Source organism: Myotis daubentonii, chromosome 4 (genome assembly GCF_963259705.1).
Source record: "Myotis daubentonii chromosome 4, mMyoDau2.1, whole genome shotgun sequence".
NCBI classification, from domain to species: domain Eukaryota; kingdom Metazoa; phylum Chordata; class Mammalia; order Chiroptera; family Vespertilionidae; genus Myotis; species Myotis daubentonii.
The window spans coordinates 110,372,831-110,388,483 of record NC_081843.1 but is presented as its reverse complement, the minus strand read 5'-3'; the positions used below and the strand labels follow the sequence as shown (position 1 = coordinate 110,388,483).

Sequence of the window (15,653 nt, the reverse complement as noted above, 5' to 3'; positions counted from 1 at the left end):
AGCTTATACTTACACACTCTTTTTGTCTGTAGGACTGACTGCTGTTTCAGTCCAGATGATAAACTCATAGTAACCGGCACATCTGTTCAAAGGGGATGTGGCAGCGGCAAACTCGTTTTCTTTGAGCGCAGGACTTTCCAGAGGGTGTATGAAATAGACATCACGGATGCGGTATGTAGATTTTCTCTTTCCCAGCCTTGAGAATGAAGTGAAATTTGCCTGTTAGCTGTTTTTTGTTTTGTTTTTTTAAATAGAACATAAGCCCTGGCCCCTTACAGTGCAATAGTAGCTACTTTTTTCTTCATCACAATGAACTTAATTTCTGTTTAGTTATTTGGAAGTTTAAGACATTTCAGATTTAACTTATACAACTCAAAAAAACCACTTTAGTTTTCTTTACAGATTAATATGAGCACTATAATCCCAGCATTCATTCATTCATGTCCTGAGAATGAACATGATATAATCTATAATAATAAAAGCATAATATGCTAATTAGACCAGGTGTCCTTCTGGACATCCTTCTGGATGACCTTCCGGACAAAGCCCGGGCTGCGAGGGAAGCCCGCCTGGTTCCCCGGTGCCTGCTGGCTGCTGGAGGGAAGCCCGGGTCCTGGGTGCTGGAGGGAAACCCGGTCCTGGGTGCCACAGGGAAGCCGGTGCTGGCAGCTGAGGGAAGGAAGGCCTACTCTTGCACGAATTTCGTGCATCGGGCCTCTAGTAATATAATAATAGTGAAGATTCTCAGATTCTTTAGAAATATCATATATCTTAAACAGTGCTCTTATGTAGGTTTCTCCAGTTGTTTTAGCTCTTTGTAAACATTTGAGACATATTAAGCACTTAAATGATTCAGACAGTTGAACAACTGTTTTAAAATCACCAGTAAAAAGCTTCTGTCTCTAATATTCTAGCATTACTTTGGAGTCTTAATTGTAGGCCTACATTTGCAACCATGGTACAGTTAGACAATATAGAAATAACAATGAGACCGGTTCTAGATGAGTACTTAAGTTTTATAGATCTAATCTCATGACATCATTTGAAGTGTGCCAGCACTAATAATACTTTTTTTGGGTGCATCCAAGAGCCAACTAAAACAGTAGAATTAAAGAAAAACACTCTTGATTCTATCAACTTTAATCTCAAGAAATACAATTATTATAATTGAGCTATTCTGTTATGCCTCTCAATGACTGTGCATTTCAGTCTTATTCATGGTATTGTGTTTTTAAATTGTAAGTTAAGTGGTAATGTAATAAATTGAGGGGTGCAGGAGTATGATCACACATTTAAAGGCGTGCTGGGTTTCTGTAGTGCACAGAACATGCTGTTTGCTGTGTAGCTCCGAGTTGCTTTTCTAGATAGATCTTTTTTTCCATAGCGCTTACCACCACGTCATCCATTGTATATTTGTTTGCTTTTGTCTGTCTCCTGCCACCAGGATGTATAAGCCCAGGAGGGCACAAATTTTGTCAGTTTTGTTCACTGTGACATCCTCAGTGTTTAGAAGAGTGTCTGATATACAGTGAATGAGTGAATGATATAAAGTCGGCCCTTGGTATCCATGGGTTTTGGAACTGTGGATTCAACCAAGCTTGGGTTGAAAATATTCTAAAAAATTGCAGAAAGTTGATCCCCAAACATTTCAGTATAACAACTATTTACATGGCATTTACATTGTATTGGGTTTTACAAGTAATCTAGAGATGGTTTAACGTATAGGGGAGGGTGTGCAAATACCATGCCATTTTATGAAAGGGACTTGAGCATCTGCGGATGTTGGTGTGGGGGGCAGGGGTCCTGGAACCAATCCCCCTCCACCCCTGGAAGGATGACTATATTTGGGAGTGGAGGTGAGTAATGTATATTGTGGAGCACAGGTGTCCTTGGAGAGTGATGCAGGAGAGAAGTATCGAGAGATGGAAAAGCAAACTGACCTTAGACACTATAACAAGAAGGTGACATTGTGTTTGGCTTTTTCTTTTCTTTTTTTTTTTTTAAAGCTAAGGAATGGCACTAGGTTTTAGAACAGTTCTAGGGTTTTAAAACAGTTAATTTTTTCTGAAGTGTGAAGGTTAGATTTATAATATTCGATGTTAATTTATATATGAATGCCGAAGTTTATAACTTGGGAGACTGGATCAGTGTTCTGAGAAATTAAAAAAAGAAAAGAAAGGAAGCAGGTTTTTGAAGAAAGACAGTGAGTTCTATTGTGGGTATGTTGAACCTGAAGTACCTGTAGGATGTCTGGGTGGATGGGTGGATGAGTTTGGTGCTTAAGAGAAAGAAGACAGTTTTGGGAGAAGCATTTATAATTCATAGTTAAAATGTTGGTTGCTGCCTGGCTGGTGTGGCTCAGTGGTTGACTGTCGACCTATGAACTAGGAGGTCACAATTTGATTTCCGGTCAGGGCACATGCCCGGGTTGCAGGCTCGATCCCCAGTGTGAGGCGTGCATTGATATTTCTATCCCTCTCTCCTTCTCCCTTCTTCTCTGAAATCAATAAAAATATATTTTCAAAAAATATTGTTTGTTGATGAGTTAGATTAAGGAAAGGGCACAAAGGAGAGAGAAAGTGAGCCCTAGGAAGCCAGAGCATTTAAGGGATGAGCAGGTGAAGAGGAGCAAACAAAGGAGCCGGGTCAGAAGCAACTACTAGACCATCTACTGAATTAGAAAAGCCCCCAGCAGACTTGGAGATCCATCTTGATAGATGGATGAGAGAGAACTTCAAACAGGGACAAACCACATACCTTCCAGGGGCCTTTTAAATCATTGATTTAGGATTTGTTTGTCTTTTTATTGTTGTTAACATCAGACAACATTGTTTTCTGTTTATATAGTAGAATGGTATGTTAAAGAGACTTTAAACAGCCTCTTTGATCTGTTTTCTCAAGTTTCAAGTCTTCTTAGAATGAGAGAAAATAAACTAATGCATTCTTTGGGGTGGATAAGGTCTGGACACTTTAGTGGTGTGCTTAATGGCTAGGCACAGGCAGTGGCGACCTTACGTCTGTCCTAGATGTATCCATTTACTGCAGTAAAGTGTGATTGATTGCATTATTTGTGCACCCTCTTCTAAAACAAAATAAACTCCCAGATAGTTATGTTCTAGAATGCTAAGCTCAACATGTATATGGAGGCAAACATTGTTTTCAGTCGGTGGTATTAGAATCTACATAGTTAGTTTCCTAATAACTAATAACTGTCCTACAATCTTCACAATAAACAGCTTTTAAAAATATAGCAATTATACTTCCCATATTTATTTTTGAAACAAACTTAGAAAAAAACCTGGTTATAATTTTGCTATCTGTATTGTCATATGCCCTGAAATTTGTTTCCCTCTGTTCAATGTTGAGATTCTCAACTCTCTTCAGTAAGAGATGGCAAATGTTTAACATTTATTTTTTTTTACTGTATGCTATTTATGCACATTTTGTAATTCTGTTGTAATTCTTTTTAGATGTTTTCGTTGTGTTTCCTTAAGTTAAAGGAAACACGTGCATATTCTTCACATATCTAATTCTTTGTGATTTGAGTGGTGTGATTAGCCTCTATGATGAATTCTAGAATATAACTTGAATCTTGAATTTACACCCTCACTATCGTTTTTGTGGAAGATGGGACAGACTTTTTATATTGTGTAAAAGGCTTTTATTACCTTACTAGAGGCCCGATGCATGAAATTTGTGCAAGAGTAGGCCTTCCTTCCCCCGGCTGCCGGCACCAGCTTCCCTCTGGCACCCGGGACCTGGGCTTCTCTCATAGCCCCGGCTTTGTCCAGAGGTCGTCTGGAAGGACATCTGGTCTAATTAGCATATTATGCTTTTATTATTATAGATGTTCTGTGATAAAAGTATAGGAGTGGAAGAATGGAAAAAATATAATTTGACCCTTGCCGGTTTGGCTCAGTGGATAGAGCGTCGGCCTGCAGACCAAAGGCTCCCAGGTTCAGTTCCGGTTAAGGGCACATGCCTGGGTTGCGGGCTCAATCCAGCATGTAGGAGGCAGCCAATCAATGATTGCCTCTCATCATAGATGTTTCTGTCTCTCTCTTCTTCTCCCTCCCACTCTGAAATCAATAAAAATATATTAAAAAAAAACAAACAAACAAAATATAATTTGAAGATGATGCATCAATTTAAAAAATTATTTAGAAGAAACATGGAAAATTTTCAACCTTTTCAAAATTCCTGTTCTTTTAGGGAATGCTTTAAGTAACATCATAAACTATTATTAGCTTAGTAACCTTTTTTTTTTAATCAAGCTATAATTTATTGCAGAGTGGCTAATAGAATTTCCTTTTTAGCTGCTATAATTCAAGGGATGTAGTTCATGCAATTGATGAGCATATTACCATTTATACACTTTAGCCCAGGCATAGTGACATAAAGTTGTTTTGACCTGGTGTTATTTAAGATTGTGGCCTCTCTACCTCAGTTGCTTTTGACAATAATCTGAAAATGCTTTTTTAAAAAATCTCTATATATTTTTTAATTGATTTTTTACAGAGAGGAAGGGAGAGGGATAGAGAGTTAGAAACATCAATGAGAGAGAAACATCGATCAGCTGCCTCCTGCATACCCCCCACTGGGGATGTGCCCACAACCAAGGTACGTGCCCTTGACCGGAACCGAACCTAGGACCCCCCAGTCCACAGGCTGACACTCTATCCACTGAGCATTTCCTTGGGCAAAGAGAAGAAAGGTGGAAAAGAAAAGCCAGAAATTTCACACTGGATCCTGACTTCTCTTCTGATTTGTTTGTTTGCTTACGTACTTTGGTGAGGACCCCTGTTTCTATGAACATTGACTGAACAAAATGAGGAAAAGAAAGAGAAAAACTAAACCTTTATTTTTAAAACAGCTATAGCATCTAACACAACTGATGTAGCTGAAGGGAAGGGCAGAGGAGGGGAATTTGCTCTATTTTCAACTACTGTGCCTTTAGCATTTCCAAGTTGATTGAGAATCCTAGTGCCAACATAAGAAATATAATAGTAAAGGTCTTTTAAGGAAGAAAAAAAATTATTTGCGATTACCTAAAGAATATTTGATTATCTTGAGGAACATTTTTTAAAGCACTGAAGAGAATAGATAGCAAAGAACAAGGATGTATTAGATCAGGGGTGGGCAAACTTTTTGACTCGAGGACCACAATGGGTTCTTAAACTGGACCTGAGGGCCGGAACAAAAGCATGGATGGAGTGTTTGTGTGAACTAATATAAATTCAAAGTAAACATCATTACATAAAAGGGTATTGGTCTTTTATTTCAATAGTTTTATACATTTCAAACGGGCCAGATCCTGCCCGCTGGCCGTAGTTTGCCCACGGCTGTATTAGATAGTTGCCTCTTTTTACTTATTTTCCAGAATATCCCCTGTGGCGAGCTGGCACGGCCATGGTATACTCAGCCCCAGGGCACCTTATGTGCCACGCCAGCTCAGCCTGGTTCAGTGACCCTGAGAGGGGGCGGTGAAGGATGGAGAAAAGACAGACAAGAGAAGAAATCTGGGTCTGGGTGGGAAGCTGCTGGGAGAGACAGCACCAGCGCCCACAAGCTGTGTATTTTATAGCCAGATTCCACAAGGCAAAGTAAGGGCATGGTCAAGATGTTTACAGCATTCTCGTAAGTTTTGATCCTACTCAATTACATGCACCTGAACTCTATCAAGCCCACATCACTCAGGCACGTGGGGCCTCGTGTTTGGACCATAGGTTCAAGCTTACAACCATAGCTGTTGGCTGTAATTGTGCTGGGAGGGCTCTGCCCTCCAAGCTGGGACTAGCACGTGGCAATGAGAGGACTGTGCCCTCTTATTAGTCAAGGCTTGAACCTGTCCAAACACTGTAGCCGCTCTCCACATATCCCCCTTTTCTTTTGTTTTTAAGCACTTCTATTTACATCATCAAAAGCTCTAGATAAATTATTCAGCATTACTAAAACATAACTTCTGGCTATTTAACAGAACAACCACAGTAATATTAATGTAATACAGCAACAAGAGAGAACAAAACTCTGGCTATTAATAAAACAATAACAAAGCAATGCCAATGCAAAACCAAACTAACATTTTCCGAACTATTTCTTCAAAATAAAAGTTTCTTTTGCTGCTGGTTTATATCTACTCAGAGTCCTCAGATTTGGCTGCGCTAGACTTTACAGAAGACTGGCAGCTAACCAATGCTAGCATAGCCATAAACATGGCTGAAGGAGTAGCTTCCACTCCTTGCTTTTCTGCCATCTGCTGGGCCTCAGTTGTTAGCTTCTTCAACTGACCCCATGTTGGCACCTCGGCCGCTTGTGTAGCCTTCGTTTTCTTTTTCTTCCTCTTTGCTGTCATCGGGGCAACTCTCAGTCTTTTGAATGGAGGGACAAGAAGCTTGTCTGGGTCCATTGTGCTGACGCACGTAACGCTCTGGCACCCAAATTGGCTGCGCTGCTCCTTCTGGAAAGATACAAACACAACCTCTGCCCCACATCATTATTGGATCTGGTCCAAACCATCGTCGAGTTTGTGCATCCTTCCATCGGGCCAACCCGGCGGAGGCTATTGTACTGGAGGCCCAATGCCTTGTGCCTCTGTATGGCCCTCTGCATCGCAATTCAAAAAATTAAGGTATAAAGAGCATGACAGTTTGTTTTGAGGTGACACACAGCATCTGTCTCCCCCTTTTTGTTTTAGTAATTGTATCTAAAAGTACGATTGGCTCTTTCCACTATTGCTTGACCTTGAGGATTATAAGAGATACCAGTTTTATGACAAATTTGATATTGCTGACAAAAGTGCTAAAAAGCAGAACTAGCATATGCGGGTCCATTGTCTGTTTTTAGCTCTAAGGGAGGCCCTAGTACCACAAAGGCGGCAGTGATTGATTACGTGCTTGGTGCTTTCCCCTGTTTGGGGAGTTGCAAAAACAAAGCGGGAGCAGGTATCTATATTAACATGTACCCATCTCTGCTTACCAAATTCCGGGACATGGGTGACATCCATTTACCAGATTTGATTAGGTTTAAGACCCCTAGGATTAACCCCTAATGATTGTACAGGGCAATGAATTACACACTGAGTGCACTGTTTAACAATTTGACGAGCTTGTTCATGAGAAATACGTAACTGTTCGCGCAGGGCAGCAGCATTTTGATGATGAGGGCTGTCCTGGCTTCCTCTGTCAAACAGCGCGGGGATGCCGGAGACGGATCTCCCCTGAGTGCATGAAATACTCGAACCAATTCTTGTGCAGCTTTTAATTTTTCTCCTAATAGGGTCCATTGATCAACCCAGATAGGGGTATCTGTAAGCCAGGTAATTTTAGCTGCTGTATGCTGGGTCGGAGAGATGATCAAGGCCCCTGTTGAAAATTCTGGTAACCTAATCCATGCCTCCCATTTTGAATGGACATTGGGATAGATGAGCGCCTCCCTTGCTGATTCTTTCCTCCCCCCTTTTGGGGGTGAAATCTTTGATTAGAAGTAACAATGGAACTGGGACTTGTTATTAAAACCTCCATCTGCTTTAGCATCTCCCGACCCCATAGGCAAATGTTGCAACACATAAGGTTGAAAATAGCCTGTATTTCCATCTGGATCTTCCCATTGAAGGAGTTGAGGACTCTGCAAGGGTTAAGTAACATGCCCTACACCTTGTAATTCAGAAGCTGTGGGGTTTAAAGGCCAAGCCTGTGGCCAAGTCTAAAAGCAATTGACTGACACATCAGCTCCGGTACCTATAAACCCCTTAAAAAGGCTTCCCATTAACCCTTAGTTCTAACTCAGGCCGGCCCTGCGTGACTATTCTTGCCCAGTATACCGCGTCGCCGGACCCAAAGCCTGCTGTACCACTCAGGCCGCCCTTCTGGGTAGTAGGGCAGAAGGAGAATTTGTGCTATATTTGTTTCTGGTAAGACCTGAATTATAGTATTAATTGTCTGTGCCATTACTTTAATTTCTCCAGTATAGTCCTGATCTATCACCCCAGGGAGAACTTGAAACCCTTTCAATGTTACACTGCTCCTCCCTAAAATTAGCCCCATGATGCCTACGGGAAGGGGACCATACACTCCCGTGGCAATGGCCTGAGGCCCTATTTCCGGGATTAGTACATACCGGGAGGTAGGATAGAGGTCCATTCCTGCGCTTCCCAGGGTGCTACAGTAAAGGCTTCGGACGGTTGGCTTTGGGACTGAGCCGGCTGGAAAGACTGAAGTGGGGTCAAGGATATGGCCCCTACTGTTTGGTGGGGTCGGGGTTGGCCCCGCGTCAAGTTTCCCTGCCTATGGGGTATTGAATTATCATTAATATCAATCCTGGAGCGGCATTCATTTACCCAATGCTTTCCTCTCCTGCATTTTGGGCATAGTCCAGGCTGCCTGTTTTCACTTTCCGTAGCCTTTTGACTTCCATTTCTAACATTACAGTCTTTAGCAACATGTCCCAGTTTACCACAGTTAAAGCATCTCCCTGTCTTTCCCTGCGATACCTCCTTTAACGCGGCAGCCAGTACCACTCCCTGCACGTAGGCTGGTTCAGTGCCACTACAAACACGGGTAAAATCCGTGCCATTCTTCCTGTAGGGATGTAAAGCCTCTTGACATACTCTGTTTGCATCTTCGACAGCTGATTGTTTCACGAGTACCATTCCAGCCTCAGGGTCAGTCACCCTGCCCACAGCCTGGAACAAGCGGGCCACAAAATCCTGGTATGGCTCCTCAGGGCCCTGGCTGATCTTACTTACGTCTAAAGACTTTTCTCCTTTCGTGGCAGTTGCCTCCAGGCTTTGGTGGCACAAATATTTATCTGCTGATAAGCTTGGATGGGGTATACCAACTGAGCTTGCAAAGCCCCATGAGGTCCAGTGCCCATGAGCATATCAACTGTAATGGGTACCCCATGAGCTTGGTTTCTGTTAGCCTGCTCCGCACTAAGCTCTGCCCAACTAGACTTACATAGTAAGTAATCTCCAGGTGAGACAAGCCTTTGCAACAGTGTTCCCATCACCAGGAGCCATAGCTTCCTCTGATATTGTATCTAGCAACCCCAGCACAAAAGGGGAAGTTGGTCCATACATAGAAGAGGAAGTTTTTAACTCCTTCAAAGTCTTAAAAGGTATAGACTGATGACCACGGAGCATCTGACCTGGATTCTGAGGATCAGGCTGCTCAAATATAGGGGATAGACTGAATCCTGAAGTATCTTCCCCAGCCTGCCCAGCCTCATGCAGAGGCCGCTGGAGTCCAGACAGAGACCCCACTCCTGTTTCTGCTTGTTTAGGGGGCGACCAGAGAGGCTTATGAGTAACGGTAAACTTCCTGGATACTTGCATCAGACCCCCATCATCCCAGTCCCGCCGGCGTTGTTCCCTCGCTGCCTCCTCCTCCAATTCTCGTTCATTTTTGGGAGGAAGCACATCATCCGGAGGGCCCTCCCCCTCGGGAACGGTAGCCCCAGGGACTGGAAGAGGCAATGGAGGTGCCGGAGGTATAGGTGGAGTCGGAAGCCTCTGGTTACCTTCCACTATTTGTCTTACATCACCTGCCACATTCATCCACCCCTTTTCAGGAGTGGGCTCTAGGTAGTCCCGAATCAGGGACCACAAACTGAAGGTAGAAATGGGAATTTTCTCTGGACCGTCAGCTATATAGCAATCTCTAAGTTGCTTCCCTACCTTCTCCCATGTTTCTACATTTACCTTTCCTTCCTCAGGAAACCATGGGCAAGTCTTATTTACAGTATTCAACAAATCAAGAAGCTGTTGCTGTCATACAGAACAGCCTCGTGCTCTGAGCATAGCTTTAAGCATAGATACATATACATTTTTTCTTGTGATCCTGAATTTCCCATGTTTTACACTGAGCTATTTCCAAACCTCGGCTCCTTACCTTACTTTTGCTTTCAGCTTTACTTTTAGTTTTTTACTTTTTCTTTCTGCGCGCACCTCACTGGAGCCTCCTTTCACCTGACCACTGCAGTTCCCCCGAACTCAGTCCCTGTTCAGGTGCCAATCCCCTTCCTATGAGAAATGAAATCTAGATTATGCCTTTGTGTTCTTTAAAACAACCACTCAGAATGTCAAGTATTAGGAATCTTCTATCAGTTTGAAAACTTACTAATTTTTTTCATGGAGCCACCTCTATAGTTAGAGAAAGTATATATTCTGGATTTGTCTTCCCACAACTTTATCAGTTATTTTCATCTTCATCAGATGGAGGAAAGTGAAATAAAATTCTTTTGTTGTTAATGTTTACTCTGGCCTTTCTCTAAAAGATAGGGAGAACTAGATGTTTTTACATCAGATTTATTTATTTATTTACTAACTACAAGCTGTATTCATGCTCCATATTATTATGGGCATTGGATGAAAAATAGATAATTATTGTTAAAATTATGTTAACTAAGTTACAGTTTATATATTTACCAGGAGAAGGGAAAATTTATATTTAAGATCCATATGTCTGATTATAGAGATAGCCTACTACATATGTTGAGGAGAAAGTGAGGTCCATATTGTGTAAAAAATGATTTACTAGTATTTGAAAAAAATTTCCATGAAGATATCAACTACGTTTTCTTCTTTATTTAATTAGGTGAAGTTCTGAAGAGAACTTGAGTTTACATTATTTTTTCTCACCTTATAAGATCTAATCTTCATATATATATTTCAATGAGGACTATCAGATTAGCTTTTTATATTTTAATTGCATTTTTCTGGTTATAAAAACAGTACATATTAAGTCTGAGAAATTGATGATGAATGTAGAAAAGATCATTAAGAAAGTACATATCATATATAATCACATCACTCATAGAATAGTCCCAGATGTGACATATAAATTAATAAATTTTGATGTCCAAGAAAATTGTGTTAACATATAAAATGGCATACCATATAAAGTGAAAATATTATCGCTTTTATTTCAAATAATATTTTTTGTGTTCTTATTAGGAGAGAATATTGATATTTTAAATCCAAAGAGATTGAAGAGGAAAAGTAAATGGGTATAACAGGGCCATTGAGTAATAGACCCTCCCTGAAACTAGCTACTTATCTGATTTATAAGTGTAAGGAGCATGCTGACCATTCAGACTACAGTCGTCTTCTGTTATTTGTGCATATGTAGGAGAATAGAAAGGCCATTCAAATGAATGGATATTCCAGGAGTTCTCAGAATTGGCTTTGGAGTGTATCTTTGTTTTTACATTTGAATATAGATATAACTAACCTGAAAATTGACTTCAAACAAATGAAGCTATGCCTGGGAAAGCTTGTCTCTGAGGAAGTGAGGAGCTCATCTGTTCTTCCGTTCGTACTGGGAATAGGCTAATGATCTGTCTTCCTGATACAGTCCCAGGCCAGGCAGAGCTGCTCCTCTCGAGAAGTTTTCTAGAAATGAGTCGGGGGTGCCCTTGCACAGTCAGGGTTACACAAGGACTGGTACTCAGAGGGGACTTGAACTATAGGCGGACCAAATGCCAACTGAAAATAAACTTGAAAGAAAGACTGTATTTGGCATTTATCTGCCTTCTAAAATGCAGTGAAACCTTCTTAATGGGTAGCACACGGGGATGGAAAAAATAGGCTTTGAATTAACTTTCCATTATCTGATTTTTATTAAAGAGCAATCAGGCAACTGGTTGACCAGGGGATAGCAGTTGCTTTGAATTATGTATTATTTTGAATAGAGAGATATCAGCTGGATGAAATTTTACTGTAATCCACTTTCTTGGGAAGATTAAATAGTGCACATTCTAGATAGATCCTGATGAACATACTTATGTGTAATAGAATATGTATTTCCCCCCAGTGAAGAGGTAAGACAGTACATCATAGGTATAGGGAGCATTTGCTCACTGAGAACTGAAAGGCAGGGTCTGTGAGCACTGGTCGTATCCTCGGAATCTAAGGTGTATGAATATTTGATAGGGAACCTGGGAGTAAGTAGGTGATGGTGGCTTTTAAGTAGAAATCTGCCCATATAGAAGTTACATGGTTATTTCTCTAGCACCGCCCTTTCCTGGGTCCAGAGCTAGTTTCCAGCATGGCTGCTAGGACAGTGTTTTACAGTCAAGAAGCACGGCGATCAGTCAGTATTACTTTCTGTACCGGTATTTTCTTTAAGCACTGAAAAAAAAAAGATGCCATTGGGCTAAATGAAAAACAATATTGCATTTTTGCTGTTTTCATGATTTGGGTTCCTGAGCCCTTTCTTGGGGTTTCCTGAAGTAAGCAGCACACACACCAGAGCTCAGTTTACGCAGTCAGTGGAGTCCAGCTGGTTTCCCTGCTGACTAAGCTTCGCAGTGCCCAAGGGCTGGCTGGCTGCAGGGCAGCTTGATGAAGTCACTTCTCGTCCTCAATGCCCCTAAAGGTGTCATGTGATGGATGTCCCAGGGCAGTAGTGTTCAGGATTTGACGAGTGCCCATCTGCAGGCACATGACAGCAGAGAGAAGAGAAACCGTCCATTTCATGGTGCTTTAACTGTTAATACCTTCCTTATGGAGTCTTAAACTGTTCTAGTTAGGGGAAAATGACAGGAACTCGTTTAGTGCTGGTTCCTTCTTTTTATTTAAAAAAATCACACAGTACAATTGATCTCTTTTTAAAGTGTACAGCTCTGTGCCTTTTATACAAGTAGAGTCTCAGAGCCCCATCGACACAATCAGGACAGAAGGAGTTCCCTCACCCCCACACACATCTTTGTGCTCCCCTCTAGTCACATTCTCACCTGTCCCCCCGCCCCACCCCGGCCCTCACTGATCTGTTCTCCGTCCCTGTAGTGTTGCCTTCTCAGGAACGTCTTGTAAGTGCCCTCAGACAGGGCGTAACCTCAGACCGCCTTCTTTCTGCAGAATGAATGCCTTTGAGACCCATCCAGGTCATTTCTGTGAATCAGTAGTTTCTTATAGCGTATTGCTGAGTAGTTTCCTGTATGGTAGTTTGTTTACCTTAAAGGACATTGGATTATTTCCAGTTTTTGGAGATTATGGATAGAGCTGCTATAAGCATATAAATATAAAAGGATATATATATATATATATATATATATATATATATATATATATATATATATATATATCTCAACACTAATAAAAGAGAGAAATGGTAATTGGCGTACGAGCTACCCTTTTCATTGGCTAATCAGGGCTATATGCAAATTAACTAAGATTGGCAGTTAACTGCCAACTAAGATTGGCAGTTAACTGCCAACAAGATGGTGGTTAATTTGCATATGTAGGCACAATGCAGGGAGGCGAAAGGGAAAGCAGGAAGAAGCCCCTTGCCACTGACAGTGATTGGAAACCCAGGGGGGAGCTAAGAGCTGGGGGGCAGGGCAAAGGCGGCCGCCTTTGCCCTGCCCCCCCAGCCATGATCGGAGAATCAGGTGCCTTTTCCGCCCTGGCCAGTGATAGCAGGAAGTAGGGGTGGAGCCAGCGATGGGAGCTGGGCACGGTCGAAGCTGGCAGTCCCTGGAGCTAGGGGTTCCTTGCCTGGGCCTAAAGCAAAGCCCACGATCGTGGGGCCGCTGCAGCTGTGGGTCCCTGCCTAGGCCAGAGGCCACAGGCCTGGGCAAGGGGCCGATCCTGCGATTGGAGGGTGATGGGGGTCAACGCCTGAGGGCTCCCAGTATGTGAGAGGGGGCAGGCTGGGCTGAGGGACACTCCACCCCACACACACCCTGTGCACGAATTTCGTGCACCGGGCCCCTAGTATATATATATATATATATATATATATATATATATATATATATATATATATATATATATATATATATATATATAAAGGCTAATATGCTAAGTGTCTGTCCGACCGGTAGCCATGATGCATACTGACCACCAGGGGGCAGACGCTCAATGCAGAAGCTACCGTGGCACGCACTGGCCATTTACAGAGAAACAGCACCATGGACCTGACACCCACGAAACAGCACTCGGCTTCCCCCAAGTGGGACACAGGCCCTGCCGTCACTCCGGAGCAACAGCCCACCAAATTGCAGCCGATGCTGCTGAGACCCCACGGAGCAAAATGTGGCCCACAGCCCAGCCCAGCCCGAAAATGGTGGCTGTGGGCTCCGGGTGATGACATCACATAGCAACGCCTGGCTTCCTCTCCCTAGCAACAGGCCATTTAACAATAAATGGCACTGCAGACCTGGTGCCCACAAAGCAACACTCAGCTTCCCCCAAGTGGGACACAGGCCCCGCCACCACCCCGGATTGACAGCCCACCAAATTGTAGCCAATGCTGCCGAGACCCCATGGTGTAAAATGTGGCTCAAGCCCAATCCATCCCGGAACGGTGGCTGTGGGTGCTGGGTAATGACATCATGTAGCAACGCTTGGCTTCCTCTCCCTAGCAACTAGCCTCCTTGGAGTTTATTCAGCTCAGGAACATGACTTACTTTATAGCTAGGTGCAAACATTTTACACTTTAATCAAATGTTTATGAAGCGTTTTCCCATGCCTCATCTCATTTGATCCTCACAGAAGTCCTGGTGTCGGTAGATAGGAAACTCGATGGAGTCCTATTTTCTTTTCATTAGCCGGAAAACAGAGATTTAGAAAGCTTAGAAAGTTGACCTGACTGAAAAGTAGTAAGAAATGGTGGACCTTGAAAATGACTTCAGGTTTTCTCACTGCGCAGAATATAGTCAAACACTGCTGCAGTTAAATATTTTTCCCTTCGTTCCCCCTGCATGATCTATAACAGGGGTCCTCAAACATTTTAAACAGGGGGCCAGTTCACTGTCCCCCAGACCATTGGAGGGCCGGACTATAGTTTAAAAAAAAAACAACTATGAACAAATTCCTATGCACACTGCATATATCTTATTTTGAAGTAAAAAAACAAAACGGGAACAAATACAATACTTGTATTTGCATGTGGCCCACAGGCCGTAGTTTGAGGACCCCTGATCTATAATAACAATCTGCTTCATGTTGATATTTACTGCTGTGTTGCTGACAATTACCTGAAAGAGAAGTTGGGGTGCTTCACTGGGCTGGAAAAAGTTTAGCTAAATCAGAAAGCAGGTCTAATTAAGCAAGTTTATTCTATATCTATAAAAGGCTAACTTGACTCACACATGTGCAACACATATAAAGCTCTCGCTGGCGCCAGTCACAGGTGTGTGTTTCAATCTGTCATTGTAGATCGTGAATTTGGTTAACACTTCTATTATAAAGATAGGGCAAATAACGATATTAAAATATTTCTTCTAATTAAGTTCCTTTCAATGTGCACAAATTTGTGCACTGGGCCACTAGTATATATAAAACCATAAGTTTTCATAAACACCTAAGAGTAGGCTGGCTGGTCATATGGTGAGTGCATGTTTATTTTTATAGGAATATGCTAGGCCAGTCTTCAGAGAAGCAATAATATCTAGCATTCTCACCCACAGCGCATGCATTGTCCACTTTCTCTGATCCTTACCAGCATTTCGTATTGTTGGCATTTTTAACTTTATATGTTCTAATATGTGTGGTGCAGGATGTCATCATGGTTGTAATTTGCATTTTCCTAATGGCTCATGATGCTGCATATCTTCATGTATTCATTTTCCATTTTTATGTCGTGTTTGGCAAAGTACCTATTCAGGTTTTTTTTACCATTTTAAAGTCAGGTTGTATGTTTTCTTATTGT

General features: G+C 42.2%; 1 protein-coding gene across 1 annotated transcript in view; it reads left to right on the top strand.

The window, feature by feature from the left end:
* The window catches only part of WDR70 (WD repeat domain 70), a 209,626-nt gene that overhangs the window by 162,299 nt on the left and 31,674 nt on the right, over positions 1-15,653 (top strand). The window contains exon 13 of the mRNA XM_059694917.1: positions 33-171. Coding sequence (XP_059550900.1) covers positions 33-171 — 139 coding nt within the window. The remainder of the gene's footprint in view (positions 1-32; positions 172-15,653) is intronic.